The 26,698-nt window shown below is 35.0% G+C and overlaps 1 protein-coding gene across 1 annotated transcript in view; it reads right to left on the bottom strand.

Annotated features, from left to right (window-relative positions):
* BLTP3B (bridge-like lipid transfer protein family member 3B) overlaps positions 1-26,698 on the bottom strand; it is a 118,397-nt gene that overhangs the window by 28,291 nt on the left and 63,408 nt on the right. The window contains exons 10-18 of the mRNA XM_045780137.2: positions 25,033-25,215; positions 24,388-24,506; positions 16,691-16,832; positions 12,498-12,691; positions 9,379-10,877; positions 9,029-9,204; positions 4,621-4,760; positions 3,782-3,932; positions 89-342 (exon numbers count right to left, since the gene is read on the bottom strand). Of these exons, the coding sequence (XP_045636093.1) occupies positions 89-342; positions 3,782-3,932; positions 4,621-4,760; positions 9,029-9,204; positions 9,379-10,877; positions 12,498-12,691; positions 16,691-16,832; positions 24,388-24,506; positions 25,033-25,215 (2,858 nt within the window). The remainder of the gene's footprint in view (positions 1-88; positions 343-3,781; positions 3,933-4,620; positions 4,761-9,028; positions 9,205-9,378; positions 10,878-12,497; positions 12,692-16,690; positions 16,833-24,387; positions 24,507-25,032; positions 25,216-26,698) is intronic.

The following is a 26,698-nucleotide window of genomic DNA, read 5'->3' as shown; positions in this document are numbered from 1 at the left end:
GACATATTCTTAGACATGAATCAAAGTCCAGGTAAGCAAAGTGAACATTTACAACATGAAGAACATATAAAAATACTTATAAACATACTTTTAAATTAATTTTTGTGTTAGAAACTTGTATCTTCATTGGCATCACTGTTGCAACAGTTTCATCTTCCAAAAAATGTTGAATATTAGTAAGAGAAGATGTAAAAAACTCAGTGCTAAAGTTTTCTATATGGCATTGCAGAAATCCATTTTTTTCTGCAAGTAAAGAGTGTATTACAGCACCAGGCCCACTCTCAAATCTCAGAGTAATCTCAGGAGATGATTTGGAATGAATTATAGATTTATGATCTGAACCTATGGAAAAAGAACACACAAAAATTATAACTTGTAGCACTACTCAAAAGTGTCACTCTCAATTATTTGTCATTAAGACATTATTGTCATTTGTACAATGCTGAAGCAATAGTATCTTAAAGTTTTAATATTCACCTTTCACTTAAGTGATACTTACAGTACGTATACAATATACCATACATAACCCTAACTTCAATTTTTATACATGACCTTCCACTGCAGTAATGTTGAGTTGTCTACATTTTCTATTTTTTGGTACCATGCAAACATACACCATGATATAAATCTGAAATGATGCATATCTAAGATACAATCCATCTGAGTGTGTACCTGTCTATACATCTATAACTGACAACTGTGATAAAGAAAAAAATCATGGCATTTAAAGTGATTCTTAAGCCATTTCTCAAGAAGTAACAAAAGCCTGAATTTTTACACCTTCTTCATTAAAATTAGGTCCTTAAATAATTAGAAAAGTAAATAGACAAGACCTCATTAAAATGCCTCTATTAGAAGACAATTTTAAAACTGAATTATAGCAAAGGATATATATATATATAATTTATGCAAATATATATATATTTATATTTATACTTGTATAAATATGCCTTGGCCTTGCTCCAAAAAAGAATTTGAGGTGGTGTACAGAGATAAACACTGAATTCAAAAACAAATTTTAAAATTTAAATAAAGCACCCACAGAATATCTGATTTTAAAAAAAAGTTCCCAATGCAATCACTTAAGAGAACCGACCCTCATGGTAACTATTTTATTTTATAATACCCAGTTCCAAAAAGAATAGGAGGCAACATGTTCATGGCATAATTATATAAAAAATAAGTAAGCAATGGAAAAGGATAGAAGAGAAATGGGTAGTAAGATTAATAACTCTAAACACATTATTTACTTTTCTGTGCCACAGGTGAACTAAAAATGAACTTCTTAGCAGCAAAGAGAAAAATATGATCAATTTCACAATCCACAGAACCCCATGAGTTAAGAACAAACTAAATGTTCTGGAAAAGTGAAACTGTTTCAGTTATTGAAGTATCTAATTTATCGTCTCAGTTGTCTTAAGACCCTAACTAATTAAATTCATGATGGGGAGATGTTTATTTTCCCTCAGCATGGATGTGAATACTTGTCTTATAGAAGTCAAATGTACACATGTTTGTGAAGGGAAGGGGATGTAAGAAAATAAATATATTAATGCACCAAGGACAGAACTCCATACACAACTCATAATGGAGAGTTGTTTTTATAGCTTTATTTCAGGTACAGAAGGATGTTTAATCAATGTTAGTGCTACAGATTAACATTCAAAATAAATAATACAGATATAAGAAGAGTTCAAATAAAATTCTAAATAATATTTTAAACAATTAAGAACTCAGATTTTTTTAAAAATAAAAGGTAAAATAGCCACAAATTGATAATGGTTAGTGTTCTTTCCTATATCAGGACAAACAAGAGTTAATTAGTCTATTTAATAATAAGAGCAATTAGAAACAACTTGGTAAAAGTGATTTTGTTCTGCCTTTTACCTATTTATCTACATAACTATACAGAGAGAAAGAGAGAGAGAGAGAGAGAGAGAGATACCTACTCACTCTAAGGAGCTGAGAGCCAGAAATAATTTCAAACAAAAAGAGTATTTATTTGGAGCACAGATCAACCAAAATCTTCATTAGTCAAAACACATTCCTCTCTTCTACCTTTTATGCCATGAAACTATTATATAAAGGTCTTCCTACTAAAGGACTCCAAAATCCACACATTATAGAAAACAAAAACAAACAAAAGCAAAAACAACTTTGCAATTTTCACTGGTCATGTCAGAGTGACAGCAGATATAAACTGTAGGTCAATCTTTGTTCATATGGCTTATTGTTTGAAATGTTCAAGCCAAACTATTTTTTTCTCCCTTTCCTTTTATCCCATTTCCCCTTGCTCCTTTCTTTTCCCTGTTTTCTTCCTCTTATTTTTTGTTTATCTTTAAACAAACAACTGAGACAGTTGAGAAAAATAAGGCATTAGCACTGACTATACAACCCATACATACTAGGCATTTTGAAATGATTTCCTCAGTAAGGAAAACATGAAACAAAGTAATAGGACATGGAACTAAGTGACCCACAAAAATAAGTAAAAACAACTGAGCAACTGGAAATAATCTTAAGAGTGTACAATTTGAAAAGTGTTTGGACTGGGAATAGAACAGGGTCTAGGTTTTGAAATTTCTTTTGTCCACTACGAAACCTTTCCAATTATATATTTAGCTTCCTCTATTTCGCATGCTTTTGGGATTTATACTTCTAATAGAATAGTCTTGTAATTTTTTAACAGATACATTGTAAACTGAAAGGCCTATACATAGAAAAAAGCCAGGAGACAATTTTTTTCTATGATGCTGGTTTAAAGACAAATGGCACATTTACCTGCAATTCCCAGGATGTGAGGTGATAGCAAACTTATTTGATATCATGCAGGACTATGTATTTCAACATGTTATGTATCAGATTTAGCATTCTGTATATATAGCAAAGAAAAATATTACAGCTCAGTGACTTTTTAAAGACTTAAAAAATTGAACATTGTCATTTTAAATGCTTAGAACTATTCTAAAAAATCTATTTCTTTGAATGACTGAAAACCATGAGTGATAGCTGCATATAAACTTTGAAAAAGGGGTGGTTTTATGTGGTTTGCTCATCATACACTGCATGTTTTGTTGTTCATATCCCTCTACGTCCAAGGGAATGTGTTGATCTTAGAATGAAGGACCACAAGAACGTGATATATGATTTTTCCAAACACCAAGTATCATGCTGGACTCAGGAAATGTTTGCTTTTAAGCAAGATAATGGAATACAAAAATTGACATTTATTCCAGCAGAGAACTAAGTTGACATTCTAGGATTACTTTATCATTCTTTTCATATAAAAAAGAGCTCAGTTTTCTTTTCTTTTTTTTTTTTTAAAGATTTTATTTATTTGACAGAGATAGAGACAGCCAGCAAGAGAGGGAACACAAGCAGGGGGAGTGGGAGAGGAAGAAGCAGGCTCATAGCGGAGGAGCCTGATGTGGGGCTCGATCCCATAACGCCAGGATCAAGCCCTGAGCCGAAGGCAGGCGTTTAACCACTGTGCCACCCAGGCGCCCCCAAGAGCTCAGTTTTCTTAAACCTATTATATCAAAGAATGAGAAGACTAAAAAAGATGGCACTTAACAAACAAAACAAAAAGAAATTAGCGAATACATCTTTAACACATATTTCTAACAACCAAAATACTTTATGAAAATAAGGTAATCTAAAAGGAATCTCTTACATTATAAATAAATGTAATCTTCCTTGAATTCATTTATACCAAAGACAGAACTGCTAAGGAAACATATGTATAAAAACAAAAAAAGTTTAAGTCATATTAAAGTCTTACCTACTGGACGATTACAAAGGTAATGCCGAAGACTGATATTGCCTAACTGATCTGGTGTCACTTGGTCCACTTGAAGACAGATTTCCATATCTTCCCCTCGGATGTCAATTTCCCCATTAACACCAGTAATTTTAAACACCACAACTGACATCTAATAATGATTGCATAAATAATATTAGCATACCAAATAATTCAAAACAAAATTTAAGAAATGACACAGGAAACTACTATAACTTCTAAAAACAAAACTGTGACCTAATATAACCAAAAATAAACTTTTGACCAGCAAAACGTGGTTATACATTATAGTGACAAACTTCAGCTTCCTTTCTTCTTATTCAGTCAAGAGAGAATTTTTTTCGGTCACAAAGATAAATTATATGACATTTCCATGTGAAATTATTTTCACTGAAGGCTGAACATATATTCTAAGTCATCTGTAAGAATATCTGATTGGGTGGGAAGGGGTTAAACCAGTAGCATACTTCTTTTGTAGGAAGTTCCTCATAAGGACTGACTACCATCAACCATCAAACTTGTTTTCAAAATGTATTTAAATGGAACTACAATAAAGGTCAAAAAATAAAAGATAGAAAAAGACAGAACCTCCCCTCCTCAGTGCAAGAAAAACAGATTTAGAGAAATGAAATTCAGAGAAAAACAATTCAATAAGAGGGAAGGAAGAAGTTTCAAGAGCAGAAAGAGCAAAATGAATCACTCACTACTATCGCAATTCACTTTATATATGTCATAAAATGTGCCCATATTAAATATGAAATAAAGGTAAAACAGCCTTGTGGCTGGCATTTCTCTTCACAGAATCTCTCTGAAATGATTACCAGGTCTTGATTTTCTTGAGCACCCTCTGAATTTGTACTGATGGCATCTGGAGAGGTTTCACCAAAATTCTGTAGATTTGCACTGGCATTTGCACTCTCTGCAAGGCTCGGGTAATTTGTAGTCACATTCTTTTTAATACCTGAAGTAATAAAGAAATAAACTAACAAATTAAAATCAGTTTTACACGTGATCCAACAATGTCACATTTATCTAACCAATATGGGACATCCCTTCACTCTTTCTCAAGCAAAGGCTTGTTTAAAAGACAATAAGCAAAGAAAAATTAAAATCAGATTAGCTAGCAAATATTAAGAAATAACATCCACAATAAAATGTTAGAGAGACTAAAGCCCTAAACTTAGTATGAAAAGAAATCTACAACGCTGACCACAGCTTCCTCATTGCCGGTCCAGTGCTAGGGCAGCAGGCTCCTGGTCAACCAGCTTTTGCCTCCCTCTATGCTATCCTACTTTGAATAGTCCCAGTGTAACCACTTCATTTCCCCTTTCAGTAGCCTACAGTAACTTCTAATTATCATCTACATGACATTAATGCCACTACTACCAATGTGATCATCCTCTATTCTTACCTACCTGCCTTAATTTCTCAGTGTGCTGTATTTCATTATTTCTCAAACTCTGTGGTCAAAGACAATCTTTAAAAAATTCTGTGCCCTCACAGACCAATACTTTAAAAAAAAAAATCATAAAAATGAATTACTTGAAAAAGTGGATTAGAAAAGCCCAAGTCATGCCACAGCCTCAGTTTTTAAATTATTATAGTTAACCCTTGAACAGTGTGAAGGCTAGGGGTGCTGGCCTCCCATGCAGTCAAAAATCCACATATAGGGGCGCCTGAGTGGCACAGCAGTTGGGCGCCTGCCTTCGGCTCAGGGAGTGATCCTGGCGTTATGGGATCGAGCTCCACATCAAGCTCTTCCACTATGAGCGTGCTTCATCCTTTCCCACTCCCCATGCTTGTGTTCCCTCTCTCACTGGCTGTCTCTATCTCTGTCGAATAAATAAATAAAATCTTAAAAAAAAAAAATCCACATATAACTTCTGACTCCCCAAAAACTTAATTACTAACAGTCTACTATTGACTGAAGTCTTAATGATAACATAAACAGTCAATTACCATCTTTTGCATGCATTATATACTGAATTCTTACAATAAAAAAAGCTAGAAGAAAGAAAACGTTATTAAAAAATATCACAAGGAAACTACATTTACAGTACTGTACTGAATTTATCGAAAAAAAAATCCATATATAAGTGGACCTGTGCAATTCAAACCCATGTTGTTCAAGGGTCGACTGCATTTACGACTATACATTTAGCTTCTAACCCAGTGCCTGGAAACACAGTTTCCATCTTTCATCTACTGAATGAAAGAAAACAATGGTTTAGGGGCCAGGGAAGATACATATAAATACAATTCCCATTTCACAGGGGGCTCTAGAGGTTCAGAAGGCTTCCCTGATGAAACAATATATAAACTGAAGTGAAAAAGAGCATTCTAGGCACAGGTACAAAGACACTGAGGTAGAAAAATGTTTGTCACAGTGAAGAACCTGTGAAGAGTGAATTTAGAGGAGTAATATGTACTATAGTATACCTGAAGTATAGCAAACACACGGGTAAACAGCAGAACCAGTTAAGCTGGGGCCATATCACACAGAGCATTGTCAGTAATGTTATGATTTTTAAACTTAATAGTCTTATAGCAGTGAGAAGTTATCAGGATTAAAATGGGGATCAATGTAATAGTATTTACACTTTTGTTTGTTTGTTTGAAGTAAGCTCTACACCCAACATGGGGCTTGAACTCACAACCCTGAGATCCACAGTCACATGGTCTACGGACTGAGTCAGCCAGGCGCCGTGATAATTACATTCTTAAGAGTACTGTGCCTATGGAACGAAGAATGAATTGGAAATTGACAAGAACAGAAATGGGAAGATAGTTAGGAGCCTGTGGTGGGATGGCAGCCCAACTACATGTTTGTCCATGAATATATATATATATATATATATATATATATATATATATATATATATTCAAAAACATGTATACGCATCATATGTACTGTATATCTGTACACATATGTGTGGTGTGTACATATATAAACATACATATATGTATATAAAAACACAAGGAAAATGTCTGGAAATATATATACACAAAAAGTTGATGGCAGTTATTTCTAGAGTGGGGAATAGTAAGGGTGGTATTAAAGTGACACTTTCAACTTTTATTCCAGATATTTCCATAATACCTGATTTCTTTATAATGAGAAAGTATTCATATATTTCTTATAAAAATAAAACAAAAGAATACAAAAAACAAGAGTCTTTTCCTAATGCAAATCAATTCCTCTGACATAAAGAAAATCATTATGGTTCAGGAGAACTAGGAATTTATAGTTAATATCATTTAACTATTACACACAGGGGCGCCTGGGTGGCTCAGTCGGTTAAGTGACTCAGTTTTAGCTCAGGTTGTGATCTCAGTCAGGGGGTGGAATTAAGCCCCGCGACTGGCTCCGTGCTCAGCGCTGAATCTGCTCGGGATTCTCTTTCCCTCCCTCTCCTTCCCCACTCTTTCGCTCTCTAAGTAATAAATGTTACACACAGAATCAATCCCCTTATATTTTGAAGACCCAAAAAACAGTCCACTGCTGGATCTATTCAAAGGCAGCAATTAGAAATGCAAAAATTTGTGAACAATGGTATTAATTACAGCATTTTTATAACCACAGAAAACTATAAACAATCTAAACATTCACTATCAGGGAAATTATTAAAAGGTCATGGTACAGGGGTGCCTGGGTGGCTCAGTTCTTGATTTTGGCTGGGGTCATGATCTCGGACTCATGGGATCGAGCCTGTCTGGAGCCCCACCCTGGGCTGCATGCCGGGGGTGGAGCATGCTTGGGATTCTGTCTTTCTCTCTCTCCCTCTCCTTTTGCCCCTTCCTTTTGCTCTCTCTCAGTAAATAAATAAATACAATCTTTAAAAAAAAAAGTCATGGTACATTTTCATGTCAATTTAATATAGACTTTAAAAACATTTTCAAAGGAGTTTAAATAGTTTAGGAAATGATTACAAGTGATAAAAAGCAGATTAAAAAACCATATATATATATATATATATATATATATATATATATATATATATAGTATGACACCAAATACATACATATATGATACATACACAAAGTCATAGAATAAATGATGGTATCTTTAATTGTGGGACATTGGGTTATTTTATTTTCCAAATTGTAGTTGTCTGTATATATTTTCCAAGTTTTCTATATTGAGTGGTAGTCACTTTTATTATTTAATTTTTAGAAATAATAATAAGGAAATCACTGATGCTTTTTGAGAACAATTAGGGATATTTTCTATAGGAACATTGTTTTTAAAGTATATTTTGATCATAAAGCAGAAATCTGCAAAGGCAGGATTTTAAACCATTAAGGGGGCTGAGGAACTAGGCAACAGAGCTATCTGTGAATCTAGAATAGAGTTCTATGACCCATATCGGTACCTCTTCTACACATGTGGTAATCATTTCCCAAGTGTGGGGATCTAGTATAACATACTGGTTGGTTAAAATCTTAGGCTCTTGGGTCCATCTAGCTGAGTTCCAAAACTGCCCCTATTACTTCCTGACTGTATACTAATTTCTCTAAGCTTCAGTTTCTGAAGCTATGAGCACTTCCTTACCCTAAACTGTTTTCAACATAATCAACAATAGGCTTATTATCTTGCATTCATAAAGTAATATGCATTTACCTCTGGTCTCTTCTACTTCAGTGTCTGGCAACTAATCTCTAGCTATGGCCCATGCTTTCATTCCTGTTCACAAAGTCCCCAATGTCTTAGTGATGGGAATGCATTTAATACTTTCCAAGTCATTCCTAATAGTCTTTACTGTAGCATTAGTTGCCTCTGAGTAAAATGGGGGAATCATGTAGTTCCATCATTCATAATTGTGTACATGACAGAATCCTGGTTATGGAGATAAGTAGATCCAGTCTGGAAAAATTCCAGTCATAGGACCAACATAATTGAGAATTCATCAAGCAAATTAAGCCCACCTAACCAAAATTTCACATAAAGGCGTCTCTATGACAAGAGGCTAATAGCATTCACGTGGTTTGGTTTACATTCTAAATGACTATATACAAATAATTGCTGGACGTGGCCATAGAAAAGAAGCAACAGAACAATCATTAGAAAGTTAGGTACAATGCTCTTTGTATTATATATGTATGTATGCATGTAAATAAAATAAGTCTTTTGGGGGCTATAATTTATTACTGAACAGAATTAAAAATACTCAAACATCACTTCTAAGATTTGTATACTTAATATGAATTCTTAAACTTGTATTGCTTTACCTTTTTCCAAAAATATATGAGTATCAATTCCATCACTTTCTAACAATTGTTCTTCCAATATCATACTGTCAAGTGAAATGGTATCCAATGAGGTTTGTGAGGAGCTTCTCTTCATGTTCTTATAAGAAACACAGAGTGGAGCCAGGTTGGGTGGGATACGTTCCTTAGGCTTTCCACTGTTAAAAAATTATTAGAAAAACATCACATAAAACCTATTTTTCTATGTATTAACTCTAACAATGCCTTATTTTGTCATGAGGTTTTCTGCCCAAAAAACAAAATATGCCCCTCACCACACACATACGTGCAGAAAACCAAAAACCCCCCAAATTCCAATCATATGTTGTTACCTTAAAGATGACTGAGATGTAAGTGTCCTAACTGTCGGTGCTTCTTCTTGATTAATTTCTAGGTTCTCAGAGAGTGACGCTGTTTCTGGAAGCAAATCTTCAGCTTTAAAGACTGATTCTATGGTTTCATGTCCTCCACTACTAAAACTATTAGAAAGTATATTTTGATTACCAGCATTATCAAAGGACAGCAAATTTGAATCTTCTCTGTGGTTTAAGACACTATTTGAATCTGTATAAGATGAATCCTTTTTGTCACTTGTTTCTGATCCAATTTCTCCTGATCCACTTTTGCAGACAATTCCACTGCTTTCATCTTCACTTATTTTCCCTAAATTTTTATCTGATAAAGAATCCGGAAAAGAAATACCTTTTTGCAGATTTGTATCACTAGCTGATTTAAAAAGCAAAGGATCCTTCGAAGGCACATGGCTTAGGTCAACACTCATAGACCTGTTGTCTGACATGTGATTAACAGTTACACTTCTAATTTGATTTATACTACTACTAACTTGTTTCCTTTTGGAAGACAAAAATTCTCCATTTTCTGTAGGCAAATAATCAGGAACCGTTGGGCTCACACTTTCAGCAACAGGAGACTTAAGAGTATTTCCTTGATCTACTGGATGTAGCAAAAGAGCCACTTCTGCACTTTTAAGTAAAATTCCAATACAAATGGATGCCTGACTAGCAGGAGTGCCAGTCACAGCTTCTACATCTTTCCTTAAGTTCTCCAAAAGCAGAATAAGTGACTCATGGAGGAAAAGCAAAAGCAGATACTGGTAGTGATTGATCTGCATACTGACATGTTTATGAATGTGAATCAGGACATGAACATCTGCATCTGACGATGAAGAGGAAAATCTTAAAAATGTATCTGAAGGTTTCTGACTACCATTGGTCAAGGGCTCAGACTCTGTACTGTAATACTCTTTCAAGAGCTTCTTTCGCTTCAGTCGGCCAGTCAGATCACTAGATTCGCTTTGTGATGTATTCAGAGATACTTGGTTACAAGAGTATAGCTCTTTTTGCGACACTGCATACCTTGTTGGTTGGCAAATCCAGATGGAAAGAGGGAAAGAGTCTACAAAATTTATTGGTCGCCCTTTTCCACTCTTTGTCCCTTCATAATCTACCCAAAATTGAGAAAAGTACACAGCCCAAACATCTGTGGCAGCAGAAGTTTTAAGAGTGTGTTTATTCAACTTGGGAGTAATATTTCCTTTATAAACTTCATGCATTTTAGTATCTTGTTCATGAGCATGCCTCTGGAAGATTGGATGCAAAAGATTAAAATTGTCACCAGATTTGGGGAAGCTGGTATATGCTTTACTGAAAAAATCACAATCTTTAAAGTCTTGAAACAAAGCTTCTAGATCAGAATGCCGACAATTTGGACAATGCCTTGTATTTGTGGCAATCATTTCAGAACTCTGAATAGAAACTGCATGTGGTTGATCTTGATGACATTCAGATTTCATTTCCGAAGGAATGACAAACTACAAGAGAAGAAACATTAATCTAACTTACAAATCCATATACATCCTGAAGATAAAATAATCAGAAACATAATTTAGCTCAGGAATTCTTTTTGGTGTTTCCCCCAAAAACATTACTTTTCTATCCAGACATAAAATACTAACTCTCTCCCCCCAAGTATTTTTATTAATCAAGTAAAAGGGACTTAACTGATTAACCACCAAGAAAAAAAAATTTTTTTTAAACCATAAATAATAGTGAACATAACGTATATGCATATTTGCATATAACATAACACAAAACAAAACAAACAACAACAACAAAATTAAACTAAATTAAATCAGTATTACTAAAAGCTTACTATACCCGAAGTACATAAGTGCTAAGTTTGGAAAAAGGAACTTTTTCTTAGGATATTTTAAATCCAAGAGATTTGGAGGATGACTGGATGGGTAAATGGAATGACTGGATAGATGTCATTAGAATGACTTTTCTGGGATAAAACTATTAAGAAAATAAAGTTAAGAGTATAGGTCAAACTATTTACTAAAATAATTTTTCAGAAATAATTAACCTCAGTCCTCAAAATATTCACATCAAAGAGTTCAAAATGACTGGTTTTTAAACTGTGCATTTTGAGAAAGTTTAAAGATCATTACATAACTGTCTTAAAGTATAACTGTAAATGTTATAAAATGTGTCTTTTTCAAAAAAATGTGTCTTTTTATATTGAATATAGTAAGATCTTTGAGAAGATCTTTAAAACATTTCTGCAATGTATGAGTTTTATTCATAACCTCATTTTACAGAGAAGAAATTAAAGGTATAGAAATTCAGAGTACCAGCAACACACCTAGAAACTGAAACTTTTCATCCATGTCCAAGTCTTATTCTATGTACTACACTATAGTAGCTGGGTTTGTTTTTGTTTTTATCTTTGTTTTTCTTTTGTTTTTAAAAACTTCCCTCCTTTAGAGTTTAAATATCCATGGGATTCAGATTATCAACTACTTGGCTATAATACAAAGCAACTTTCTATTATCTTTGGATATAAGTAACAGAATAACTGTGGACAAATAAAACCCAGATCTAACTTAATAGTTTCTTTGTATTAATTACCACTTTTGAAAGAAAAATTTTATCCAGTCTGGTAAGAAGTAGGAAAAAAAATGACTGATTTAAATTTTATTTCTACTTACCTCCAAATGGATGAGCATGACAAAATAAAATAAAAGGAAGGTAGAGAAAGAAGGGGGGGGAAACAGTCTCTTAAAGCTTTTTAAATCTAAAGCTGAAATTTCAAAATCAAAATTAAGATTACAATAAAGTTGATTTATATTTGAGTACCCATCTTAAATCCTCGAAATTCTAATGCCATTAACTTCTCTAAAAACAGTTTTGGGGGGTGCCTGGGTGGCACAGTGAGTTAAGCATCCAACTCTTGTTTTCAGCTCAGATCCTGACCTCAGGGTCATGAGATCAAGCTCCACATTGGGCTCTGCACCCAGCACACAGATGGCTTGACACTCTCCCTCTGCCCCTGCCCCCACCTCTCTCTATCTCAAGTAAATAAGTAAATATCTAAGAAAAAAAGAAACGAAAAACGGTTTTGTTGTTACAGCCACTTGCTTATATGGTACCTTTAGCATTAAGCCATCAACTCGAATATCAACGTGCTCATCAGATTTTGAATTGTCATTCAACTTGTATACAGCCATAAATTGATTAAGACTCTGTTTTAAATCCAACAGAAATTGATTTAACCATAGAATACTTCTTTCATCCACAGTAAACTGTAGTGCATTCAGTTGGCTATAAAGGTTGGCAGATGGAACTGTAGAGAAAAAAAAAATTTTTTTTTTTAATTTTTAATGAACAGATAGTCTATAACTTCCCCAAGAGAAAACATTTTTAACAACTTTTATTCTTTTTAAGATAATAAGGTTTTGAAATTTTATTTACAAAATTAAAGTGACATGTGGATGACTGCAAACACTTTTAGATAGACAAAACAAGATTTTTCCATGCTTAACTAACTGAAAATATATTACTTAATCTAAAACTATCTGTATGAATAGGAAGTACTATTTAGATCTCTTTTCCTAATGTTATAGTCACCAAGAAGCAAACTTCAAAAAAACTTACCTTCTTGATGAAGTATCACATCAAAGCTGTGGCCCTTAATCAGATAGTTCTATAAGGACTTTTAATACATGCATGCAATCCGAATCCTCTAAAATAAGAGAACCAAGTCTAATGACTAATATCTTATGAAAGTAGTAAACAAGGCAGATCTCCTTGAGAGGCCATTCACTTTACTCTCCACTTAATCCTAACCCTAGAAATAGTGCTTGGTGCAAAATAAAAACTCAAGTAAATAATAAAAGGAACATACTCTTTTTTATAGCTCCTCCCAAATATTAGAATGCTTAGGGGCTGGATAAATCTTAGTGCTAATTTATATTAAACAAATATTCACAATTATAGGATACATCACTTCCTGAAATCCTTTTGTTTATACCATGAAAGCCATTATTATTTTCAGGTCATTTTTTATTAATATTACAGAGCATTTTTTATTTATAAAAAATCTTTTATTCCAAACATTCAGACATATTTACTTCTAGTAAAGCAAATAGCATGCACATCTAGAACTTTTTGATAATAGTAATTTAGGAAAATAAACCCAAGGTACAGGATATCAGTAAAGAGCATTATAATAATGTCCTGAATAGAACATTTTTGGCATTCATGGACTGTTTGTTCATTCATTCCATCATTCATTTTCTTTCAACAAAGATTCACTGAACACCAACTACATTTTGTGTATGGTATTAAGCACAAAGTAATAAAAAATGTGTAGGTTTTTATTCAAGACAGACACAGAGGTAGAAAAATTGTAATTCAAGTCGAACAGAGACAGCCAATTACTTGTATTTGAAAATAGAAAGGCAGCGGGATGCTGAGGAGATCACATCGCACTCTAGAAGGAAGGAAAGAAGGAAGAAGGCCTCTAAGTATACACTGAGTGATGATGACACCTACAGAGAGGACTAGAAAGCAAATGCAGTCCCCAAGGCTACAGTACAGAAGAAAAGAAGAACCTGGGCTCTGCAGATCTGGGACAGAGAAAGAGACCTGGTGTACTAAGCAGTAGAAAAATCTACACAGTATCTAAGAGGGGAAATAGATTATTATAGTTATTAAAGATGTTTAAAATAAACCTGTAGAAACCTGGAATATGCTCATATCATCAAGGGGAAATGACAGGATGTATATAAAATATATAATAGAAATATATTAAAAACAGGACAGGGAACACTATACTTATGGTTATGATCTGAACCATGTCCCCTCAAAATTGATATGCTAATAAAGTTCTAACTCAAGGCATCTCAGAATGTGACTGTATTTGGAGACAGAACTTTTAAAGAGGCAATCACAGTAAAAATGAGTTCATATGGGTGGGCCCTAGTCCAATATGATGGGATCATTAGGAAACACACACAGGGGAAAGACCATGTGAAAAGAGAAATCTACAAGCCAAGGAGAGGTCTTTGAAGAAACGACCCTGCTGACACTTGATCTAAAACTTCTAGCCTCAAGAATTATGAGGAAATATGTTTCTTTTGTTTCAATCACCCAGCCTGTGGTACTTTGTTATGACAGCCCTAGCAAATTTATATACTTATGTTATAGCAGAAGTCATCTCTAAATTGTAGGCTTCTGAGCAATATTTTATTTTTGGCATTTAAAAAAAAATAACATATATTACATTTACAATATTTAAAAAGTGATATATTTTAAAATTTGGATTGCTTAACAAAGAGATGAAATGTAAGGACTGAAAATGGATCTTTGTACATGGGGATTCAATGTACTCTATTGTTCTGTATGTTTTTGATAATGAACAGTTAGACACAGTTAAACATAACCTAGCAATTCCACTCCTAAGTATCTATGGGGCTAGGGTTTAAATTGCTGAGAAGGAATTTTATATTTTTATCAGAAAAAATATATATATTATAAAATGAGATTATATTCCTTTGGCACATGTTAATAAAACTGATAGAAATAAATAAACCTAGATTAGAAATCAGAAATCCCGGAAACTAGTCTTAACTCTGAAGAATTACTAGTTCAGTAATGCATTACTTAGAGAAAACAATTATTTGTGAGGGGTGAGGACGGCCGGAAACAATGGGGTTCTCCAATTATAGACAAATGGTGGTGAATATCCTAGGAAGGCAGTGTGATATAGCTGGGGACTGGATGGAAGACACACAATTAATTTTGATTTAGATGACCCATGCTTGAGTTTCCGCTGTGCCATCTTACTAAGGTGCTGAACAAATGTCTTAATTTCCTCATTGTTTTAGTCAGGAAGGTAGAAAAGAGAAACAAATGAGAAATACACAAAAGACTGCTGAAAAGCATGAAGATGGTGAGAATTAGATCCAAAAACTTTGGAACAAGCTAGGATTAAATGCTTAAACAGTTAAACAAAAAGGTACCACATAAACAAAGGCGAATTTTACTTTGCAGAACTCCTGCATGAACTGAGACAATAGTATAGAAATATACCATTCAAAGAACACAAATGTATAATTATTTTAACTTTAGGACCCCAAAATAGCTTACAAATAAAAATCCATGTAACTCAATGTTTCTAACTAAAGACAAGGGCCAAAGGTTGTCCAAAGTATACATTTCTGCACAAAAAAAAAAAAGCAAAAATTTCTCTATAGCTAAAAGAATAACTCCATTAATTTTTCAATGAAATATAGTTTTATATAACTGAAATATAAATAGGCTTTTAGGGGTGCCTGGGTGGCAGAGCGGTTAAGTGTCTGCCTTCGGCTCAGGGCGTGATCCCGGCGTTATGGGATAGAGCCCACATCAGGCTCCTCTGCTAAGAGCCTGCCTCTTCCTCTCCCACTCCCCCTGCTTGTGTTCCCTCTCTCGCTGGCTGTCTCTATCTCTGTCAAATAAATAAATAAAATCTTTTAAAAAATAAATAAATAAATAAATAAATAAATAGGCTTTTACTAAAGGGAAAAAAATGACCTTATTCTACAAATAACCTAACTTTCATCAATTCTTTCATTTAACAAACAGCTACTAAGTAAAGAAATGAGTCAAACCTCAGGGATAAATTGAAGCATGACTACTACGTGATTCCCAACATTAAGGATGTTACAGCCTGGGGCACCTGGGTGGCTAAGTTGGTTAAGCATCTGCCTTCAGCTCAGGTCATGATCCTAGGGTCCTGGGATGGAGCCACCCATCAGGCTCCCTGCTCAGTGGAGAGTCTGCTTCTCCTCTCCCTCTGCCCCTCCCCACTCTTCATGCGATCCCTCTCTCTGTCTCTCACTCTCTCAAATAAATATTTTTTAAAAAGATTTTTTTAAAAAAAGGATGCTACAAGCTAGTGAGAAAAAAATATGAATAATCAGAGTATGTAAAAAATGCTATACTATACAGGCGCCTGGGTGGCTCAGTCTGTTAAGCCTCTGCCTTCGGCTCAGGTCATGATCCGGGGGTCCTGGGATCAAGCCCTGTGTTGGGCTCCCTGCTCAGCAGGGAGTCTGCTTCTTCCTCTGCTGCTCCCCCTGCTTGTGTTCTCTTTCTTTCACTCTTTTGCTCGCTCTCTCTCTCAAACAAATAAAATCTTAAAAAAAGCTATACTATAGTTATATACTAAGTACAATGACAAGTAAAGAGCAATGGACTTTTCTTTTTTCACATTTATAAAGCTCAAAAACTTAGGAAGAAAAAAAAAACAACTTCCCAAGTAATGGACAAGTAATAAAAGAGCAGGAAACTCTCTTACTTGGAAAATCCTTTCCATCTGGATAGTAATATTCTGTGAATTCTATATAGACAGCTGACATTTCTTGTGGAAGATACAGGGATTTCTTATTGCAAGAAATCATACTCTTGGGGGAAGAACGACATTGTTCTGCTGTAGAGACCTGAAAAAATAATTAAGCGTATTGAAGTAACACTGAATAAAGCCCTTTCCAAACAATTTATGCCACATAAAACTCCTAAAACTACTTCAAATAATTAATAGTTAATTTCCAATGCAAACTTTTATATTTAATTTCATATTAAGTTATTTTTAATAATACCAACTATTCAGAAAACTATTACCTCTTTAAAGGCTTATCATATCAACTCTTTACAATAGTCCTTGCAAACTTATTATTTTGAGCCGTAAAATACAAGAATATTTCTAAAACAGAAATAAGTAAACGACACAGTCCACAAGAACAGACTGCTTCCCTGGTGTGTATTTACATTAATACTTTATCACAACTTATTATTATGAAAAATAATATAGCTATATACAGAGTTTCAAGCTGGGATAATAAAATTATGGCGATGGATGATGTGATGATGTGATGATGGCTGTACAACTCTGTGAATAAATAATGCCAATGAATGCAACACTTAAAAATAGTGAAATGCTATCAAAACATTACGCTGTATACTTGAAACTAATATAATGTTACATGTCAATTATAGCTCATTTTTTTCATTTAAATTCAATTAGCCAACATATAGTACATCACTAGTTTCCTAGGTAGAGTTCAATAATTCATCAGTTGTGTATAACACTCAGTGCTCATCACATCATGTGCCCTCCTTGATGCCCATCACCTAATAACCATCCCCCACCCACCTCCCCTCCAGCAACCAACAGTTTGTTTACTAGAGTTAAGAGTCTCTCATGGTTTGTCTCCATCTCTGATGACTTGCCATTCAGTTTTCCCTCCTTTCCCCTATGAACCTCTGTTCTATTTCGTATATTCCACATGTGAGTGAAACCATATGATAATGGTCTTTTTCTGACTGACTTACTTCCCTCAGCATAATACCCTCCAGTTCCATCTACGTCGATATAAATGGTAAATATTCATCCTTTCTGATGGCTGAGTCATATTCCACTGTATACATACACTACCTCTTCTTTATAAACTCATCTGTCGATGGACTTCTTAGCTCTTTTGAGAGTTTGGCAATTGTGGACACTGCTATGAACACTGGGGTGCATTTGCTCCTTCAGATCACTACATTTGTATCTTTGGGGTAAATATCCAGTAGTGCAATTGCCGGGCTGTAGGGTAGCTCTTTTTTTAACTTCTTGAGGAACCTCTATACTGTTTTGCAGGGTGGCTACAGCAGCTTGCACTCGCACCAACGGTATTAAGAGGGTTCCCCTTTCTCCATATCCTCACCAACATCTGTCATTTCCTGACTTGTTAATTTTAGCCATTCTGACTGGTGTAAGGTGGTATCTCATCGTGGTTTTGATTTGTATTTCTCTGATGCCGAGTGATGTGGAGCATTTTTTCATGTGTCTGTTGACCATCTGATGTCTTCTTTGAAGCAATGTCTGTTTATGTCTTCTGCCCATTTCTTGACTGGATTATTTGTTCTTTGGGTGTTCAGTTTGATAAGTTCTTTATAGATCTTGGATCCTAGCCCTTTCTCTGATAGGTCATTTGCAAATATCTTCTCCCATTCTGTCAGTTTTGGTTTTGTCGACTTTCCTTTGCTGTGCAAAAGCTTTTTATCTTGATGAAGTCCCAATAGTTCATTTTTGCTTTTGTTTCCCTTGCCTTTGGAGACGTGTCTAGTAAGAAGTTGCTGCAGCTGAGGCCGAAGAGATTGATGCCTGTGGTTCTCTAGGGTTTTGATGGATTTCTGTCTCACACTGAGGTCTTTCATCCATTTTGGGTTTATCTTTGTGTATGGTGTAACAGAATGGTCCAATTTCATTCTTCCACATGTGGCTGTCCAATTTTCCAAGCACCATTTATTAAAGAGATTGTCCTTTTCTATTGGATCTTTTTTCCTGCTTTGTCGAAAATCAGTTGACCATAGAGTTGAGGGCCTATTTCTGGGTTCTCTATTATGTTCCATTAATCTATATGTCTGTTTTTGTGCCAGTACCATACTGTCTTGATGATTACAGTTTTGTAACACAGTTTGACATCCAGCGTCATAATGCTGCCGGCTTTGGTTTACTTTTTCAACATTCCCCTGGTGATTTGGGATCTCTTCTCGTTCCATACAGATTTTAGAATTGTTTGTTCCAGCCCTGTGAAAAATGTCTATGGTAGTTTGGTAGGGATTACATTGAATGTGTAGATTGTGCTGGGTAAGCAGAGACATTTTAACAATACTTTTCTTCCAATCCATGAGCATGGAATGTTTTTCCATTTCTTTGTGTCCTCCTCAATTTCTTTCATAGGAGTTCTGTAGTTTTTAGATTATGGATCCTTTACCTCTTTGGTTAGGAATATTCCTAGGTATCGTGGTTTTGGGTGCAACTGTAAATGGGACTGACTCCTCAATTTCTCTTTTTTCTCATTGTTAGTGTATAGAAACACAACTGATTTCTGTGCATTGATTTTGTATCCTGCCATGTTGCTGAATTCCTGTATGAGTTCTAGCAATTTTGGAGTGGAGTCTTTTGGGTTTTCCACACAGAATACCATGTCATCTGTGACGACTGAGAGCTTGACTTCTTTGCCAATTTGAATGCCTTTTCTTTTTGTTGTCTGATTGCTGAGGCTAGGATTTCTGGTACTATGTTGAACAACAGTGGTGACAGTGGACATCCCTGCCACGTTCCTGACCTTAAGGGAAAAGCTCTGAGGTTTTCCCCATTGAGAATGGTATCTGCTATGGGCTTTTCGTAGGTGGCTTTTACGATACTGAGGTACATTCCCTCTATCCCTACACTGTGCAGAGTTTTAATCAAGAAAGGATGCTGTATTTTGTCAAATGTTTTTTCTGCATCTAATGAGAGGATCATATCATTCTTGTCCTTTCTTTTATTAATGTGATGTATCATGCTGATTGATTTGCAAATGCTGAACCACCTGTTCAGCCCAGGAATAAATCCTACTTGGTCACGGTGAAGAATCCTTTTAATGTACTGTTGGATCCTATCGGCTTGTATCTTGGTGAGAATGTTGGCATCCATGTTCATCAGGGATATTGGTCTGTAACTGTCTTTTTTGATGGGGTCTTTGGCTGGTTTTGGCATCAAGGTGGTGCTGGTCTCATAGAAAGAGTTGGGAAGTTTTCCTTCTGTTTCTATTTTTTTGAAACAGCTTCAAAAAATAGGTATTACTTCTTCTTTAAAGTTTGGTATAATTCCCCTGAGAAGCCATCCAGCCCTGAGCTCTTGTTTGTTGGGAGATTTTTGCTTACTGCTTCAATTTCCTTGATGGTTATGGATCTGTTCAGGTGTTCTAGTTCTTCCTGTTTCAGGTTTGGTACTTTATACATCTCTAGGAATGCATCCATTTCTTCCAGATTGCCTAATTTACTGGCATACAGTTGTTCATAATATTGGATTTTATCTCTGCATTAAGAGATTCTCTGGTGTCTTTTACGCTTTTTTCAAGCCCAGCTAGTAACTTTATAATCATTATCCTGAATTCCACCTCTGACATTTTATTTATATCCATATCAATTAGATCTGTGGCAGAGAGTATTACCTCTCGTTCTTTCCTTTGTTGTGAATTCCTCCTCCTAGCCATTTTTTCCCAGACACGAATGGATGAATGTGATAACAAAACCAAAGATATCAATCATGGCCCAAGTGAAATACACGCTAGACAAATTCAAAGAGGTCAGAAACCAAAAACGAAAAGAGAAAGGAAATAAAAGGGGGAAAAGTGAGAATATAATCTCCCAGGTGGACAAAACAGGGCGATCCGATTGGTCCTGGGTGTATTTTAGTCTGTTTGTTAGAAGACACTAAATTCCAAAATTGTATCTTTACATACATACGCACACACACACACACACATATATATACAAGAATAAAATTGAATACAGTGAAAGGAAACCAAAATGAAGAATATATCTATAAAATGTAAATGTAAAAATGAAAGTTAAAAAAAGACTTAAAAACAGAATTGGTAAAATAAGAAACTAGCTGAAAAGGAAAATTTTAAACAGAAAGATAAAAGAATCAGGAGAAGAAACTTCAAATTGTATGTACTATTTTCCCCTAGTGCTGGAGTTTTGCAGTTCTGTGTGCTCTCGGAAACTTGGTATTCGCCTGATGTTCCAGCTGGTCTTCTGTGAGAGAAGACTGCTGAGCAGATTCTCAGGTGTCATTGTTGGGGAGGAGTTGCACCGCCCCTTGCGGGGGGTGGGGGGAGGGCCAGGCTCAATGTTAAGCTGCTTTGGGTTGCTCTATGTGGCTTTTGCTCCCCTGAAGGATTTCTATGACGCATTAGAGGATGAAAATAAAAATGGCCGCGCCTGGATCTCCAGGGCCAGAGCTCAATGATAGCTGCCTCCTCTCTTTAGTAAACCGTCAGGGAAAAGTCTCTTCACTTTTGTGTGCACCAAACTCTGCAGACTCCTGTGGTGTGCACCTGCACTGATCCCCTAGAAAGGGAGGAGGGTTCCAACAGGCTTGTCGCTTGCAGGGCCTTGCATGGAGAGTGGTTGCCAGATCATGTGTGCACCAGTGCCACCCCTCTGGGGGGAAGCAGAGGGTTGCTGCGTTTCTGCCCTTTGCAGGGCCCTGGCATGGAAAGCACTGGACCTGTGGAGCCACTATTCAAGGTTTATGGCAAACCAAGCTGAGAGCCCACTCCCAGGTTCACTGACTGTAGCCGGTTTCCTGCTCCAGTGCTTGGGAAATCTTCTGGCTCAGGCACACACACACACACACACACACACACACACACACACACACTCCTACCGTTCTTTCTGTGACCCCAGGGATCCTGAGAATATACTGTCCAATCTAGGATTCTGCCCTGCTTCACCAACTGAGCACCTTTCAGGCAGGGACATCTCTCACTGGAGCAGACCTCTAAAAGTTCTGATTTTGTGCTCTGCTGCTACATCACTTTCCGGCAGCCCACTGATGGAAGCTTCTTCCTCCCCTACCCAACCCCTCCCCACCCCCCACCTCAGATTCACTTCTCTGCACCTCCTACCTTGCAAAAAGTGGTGGCTTTTCTATTTGCAGAATTCCAGCAATTCTTCTCTTACATCTCAGGTTGAATTCATAGGTGCTTAGAATGATTTGATAGTTATCTAGCTAAATTCAAGGCACCAGATGAAATGAGGTCCCCTACTCTTCCACCATCTTGCCTCCCTCCTCTCAATTATAATTCAACTTAAAAAATGGTTAAAATGGTAAATTTTATGTTATGCATATTTTACTACAATAAAAATTAACTTATAATACAACTCGAAATGCTTCTGTCAAATAGTTTCATCTCTTTTTTTTCTAAAAAGACTACAAGTTCTGGGGTGCCTGGGTGGCACAGCAGTTAAGCGTCTGCCTTTGGCTCAGGGCGTGATCCCCACGTTATGGGATCGAGCCCCACATCAGGCTCCTCCTCTATGAGCCTGCTTCTTCCTCTCCCACTCCCCCTGCTTGTGTTCCCTCTCTCGCTGGCTGGCTCTATCTCTGTCGAATAAATAAATAAAATCTTTAAAAAAATAAAAATAAAAAAATAAAAAATAAAAAGACTACAAGTTTTAAGGTTCTTATTGCACTTTTTCACTCTCTCCCACAAAACAGCAAATTTACATACAAAATGTACATACCAATTTCCCCAAAGTTCAACCAATAGTTTTATTAATTTCATTTATTTGTACTTATTTAGTATATACCCAGCGATGTAATTCAAGGTTAATTTTTTTCATTTATTCAACAAACATGTATATTCCTCATATGAAGTAGAATAGTTTTTCAACAGTTTATATTTCATGTTGGCTAAACTGCTTATAAACCTTTTGAATACTTATACAGTCTTTATAAATTTAAGTCAGTTCCTTGCATTATCTAATTAAGAAGCTCTTCTCTGCATATATGGAAACGAATCCTTTTCAACTCAAAGTACATCTTATTGTAATAGATAATAGCTTACTTCCTGTTTCCTTCAACAGATAAAAAGTTATTCAAATTGGGATAAACATTCTATTTTCTTCCAGTTATTTTTATTTATTTTGTTTTGGTGTATTTGTATGTGTGGGATTTCTTTACTGTATTTCATCCTCAACTACTTTGGATTATGGGTGATTCCCCTCTCCAATTTCATATGTATTTATTTATATCTTATAATTTAAAGTTAGCTTCAAATAAGATGCAGTATACATGGAATGTAAAACAAGAAGCAACTGTACAACAAGAAAAAAAAACTGTCTGAGTTTTCCCAAAATTGGCATTATTGACATTTTGGGCCAGATAATTCTTTGTTGTGGGCACTGCTAACAATGCCCAGTGCCTTGTTAATATGTTTAGCAGCATCACTGCTCTCTACCCACCAAATATCAGCAGCAACCCCCTCTGGTTATGACAACCAAAACTGTTTTCAGAAATGGCCAAAGGTCCCCAGGGGGTAAAATCAGCCCCAGATGAAAACCAGAGTAAAATAAAAATAAATTTATCAAAATGAACCACAACAATTCACAGATGAGAACACATTATCTGAAATTGTTTACTTAAGAATGTTATATATTCTATTGTTGGTATCAAGGATCGCAATATTAGACCATGTTTTATGATAACAGCCTGAAGAATATAAATGGGACAGAGGTCTTAGCCATGAAGTTATGTTCACAAAATAGCCAATACTTGGTAGTTCAGTAAGACAAAAAAAGTATTTTAGTTTCTTCCACTGAGAGCATTGTGTAATAAGGAACTTGGCCTTCTAAAGAGAGGTCTGGCCTTTATCCCTGCTGCTGGGAGGTAATTCTAAATTCAACTGATAGTTTATGCTTACAATGATGACTGTAAGTGGGGCTGGCCAGACTTGATAATCTTAGTAGTTTTTAGGGGGTGGGGGCTTTGGGTAACCTGGTATTAATCTACGTAGAGACTGAGTTCATCTACGAGGGTAATACTTAATGCATATTGTTACACATCCATGCCAGGAAGCTAACATGTCCTGAGGAGAACGAAGTTTCAATTTGGAACCTTCCCAGCCCTATTCAGGTTCTCTTTCTTGGTTAAATCTAATTTATATCCTTTCCCTGTAATAATAATTCTTAGTATAAATGTGCTTCTTTGTATAATTAATTTCAGTGAGTTCTGCGAGTTATTCTAATTCTTGAATCTACAGGTAGTTTAGAGGAGACTCCTGAACTCGCAATTGTTATAAGAAGGCTTGTGCAAATTTGGCAGTCTCCAGGACTACGCTCTTAACCTCACAGTTTGGTTAATTCTGCGCAACCATACAAACAAAAATTAATGAACTGAAATTTTCTGTATAGTTTAGCTATTTCATAAAACTGGTCAAGATGTGGGGTTTTTGTTTGTTTTTTAATTTTTAAGTAGGCTCCACACCCAGCATAGAGCCCAATGCAAGGCTTGAACTCATAACCCTGAGATCAAGAGAAGAACGCTTGACCAACTAACCCACCCAAGGTGCCCCCAGTCGAGATATTTTTAAATAAAATGGTGGCATGAATTTATAAGAGATGCCAGCAGAAGGTGTTTATCAGAAGATCTAATTAAAAAATAAAGCATACCTGGTATATATTGAAATCTGCAAGTCTAACCACAACAGAACTAGACATTAACTTAGCTTTGGATTGTTGAGATAATACTGAAGGTGTTCTGGAAGTCCCTTTCAGAGCTGAGTCTTTCTCTGTGGGAAATGAAAAAACCTTTCAATTTATTGCAAAATTATTTTTATAACAGTCACTTTTTTATTATTAAGACAGCTATTAGAAATATACATGAACTCATAATTTGTCAAATAAGATAATACCTGTGAAAATACTTTATATATAAACTGATGTAGGAATGTAAGTTATTGCAATGATTCCTCTTTCTTGTGTGTGATTATTCCTTAAACATGAATCATACTTACATCACATTTAAGATATTCTTGTACAGTAATCTTTACCTGAAATTCTTGGTAAAAAAAGAGACCTATTAGCCATTTAACAGTCTCAGATATTCTATCTGGATAATATTCTTATTGGTCATATTAATTTAAAAAGTGCTTTGGTCTATAATCCTATGTTCCGAATAAAGTTCAGAAGTTTCAGATATGAATTAAACATAATACTTATCCACAAAAAATATCATATTATGATCACACACACACAAACACACACACAGACACTTAATACCAGGGGAATGCCATAATGTTGTTATAGGTAAAATACCTGTTTGTGTGTGCTGGGGAGAGGCATGAGTTGGGGATTTAGGAGGTGAACCTACATTATGATCCTTTACAGCCTGCTTAAGCATTTCAACGTTGCACTCAAATTCATGTAACAACTCGTTGGCCCATCCATTTTTTGTTTTGGTTGCATCACTAAAATACATCCAATGATTACAACTATCTCCTGTAAAATGAATGACAGGTATTTCACTGGAAAATGCACACTTTTCATTTGTTTTATTATAGAACTGCTTCTAATGAGATTTATTCATTTTCCAAGGGAGTCTTTCTCAAGGGAGCACCTGTCACCTACAAGAGCTTTTAACCTACCCAGAAAATATGAGCAAAACATTTAGAATACAGGGAAAGAATGTCAAAAGCAAATTATCTAAAAGGTTTCTATCAAGACCCACCATTGGTAGAACATCACTCAAAGTTTCAATTACAAACAGCACCACTGGTTAACCTTCACTGAATATTCAACCACCTGGTATACCTCCGTTACAAAGAACCCCAGAAAATACTATCACAGAAAAAAGTCCTTTCATCAAAGATTTATTACAAAGTGGCTAATAAACCCTATCCTTAAAATGGTAAGATGAATATTATTAAAACACTAAATAAATATCTCAAATAAAATATCTCAAGATAGACATTAGTCATAAAGATATAGATATATCTATACCTATATAGATTTTTTTGGAGGAAAAATAAAAAATCAGGATTATTAGGCTTCTCTGCAGCAAAAACTGAGAAAAGTAATATGTACGTAAAAGGGCTAAGAAAATAAAATCTTCATGACTAAGAGTTTTACCTTCCAATATATGAATTATTTCTGTAGTTAAAAAATACTTAATGTATATGTAAGTAACTCACAAATTAGGAGAACAGAATATACAACAAAGTCTTCCAACAAAAATCAAAACAAATAGTTAAAGCTTTAAATTCTGTCAGGTACAGATACAGAAATAACAAAGAGTAGGAGATGGAAATTCATGAACAGAAACTTTTATCACTTTCGTAAAGTCCTGAAAAATTCATTATACTTGTTCTTATTTTTGTGAATTAAAAAAAAAAAGCCACATATCATCAAATGCAGATTGGCATATGGTCAAATTACTTAATTTGGCCATAAATATATATACGTTTTGATTTTATTATTTGGAAGAAAAAACCTACCAATATTCAACTATTCAAAAGTATATTACGTATTACTTCTCAGGCTTTTCACTAAAATCAAGTGTAAAAAATCTATTAATGAAACTTAGAAAATATAGTAAAGTTAAAAAAACGTTCCAGGAATCTTACAATGTAGCTAAAATCATTGTTATCCTTTTACTTTATATTCTTTCTTGATTTTTTAAATATACTAATAATAAACTAATTTTTAAAATTCAAAACATATTAATAACTTACTTTTCCCACAATGAACAGAATAAAATAGCACAAAAGATGTCTTCCATAGTCTGATTTTAAGTTTTTAATCAATTATTTAGAATACTGACAAATGCTAACAATTAACTTTCTAATAATCACATAAAACTCTATAAAATGCATAAATATTTTCTATGGCATTTATATCTTCTTGCTAAGATATTACTGGAGATAAAAAACAAATGTCTTGGTCTCTTTCCTTAAAAAATTAAATTAAAGAGAGAAATGGCAGT

This window comes from Ursus americanus, chromosome 17 (genome assembly GCF_024610735.1).
Source record: "Ursus americanus isolate L20-20 chromosome 17, mUrsAme1.1.p, whole genome shotgun sequence".
NCBI lineage: Eukaryota > Metazoa > Chordata > Mammalia > Carnivora > Ursidae > Ursus > Ursus americanus.
Note: the sequence above shows the minus strand (reverse complement) of the source record. Positions and strands in the feature narration are given on the sequence as shown.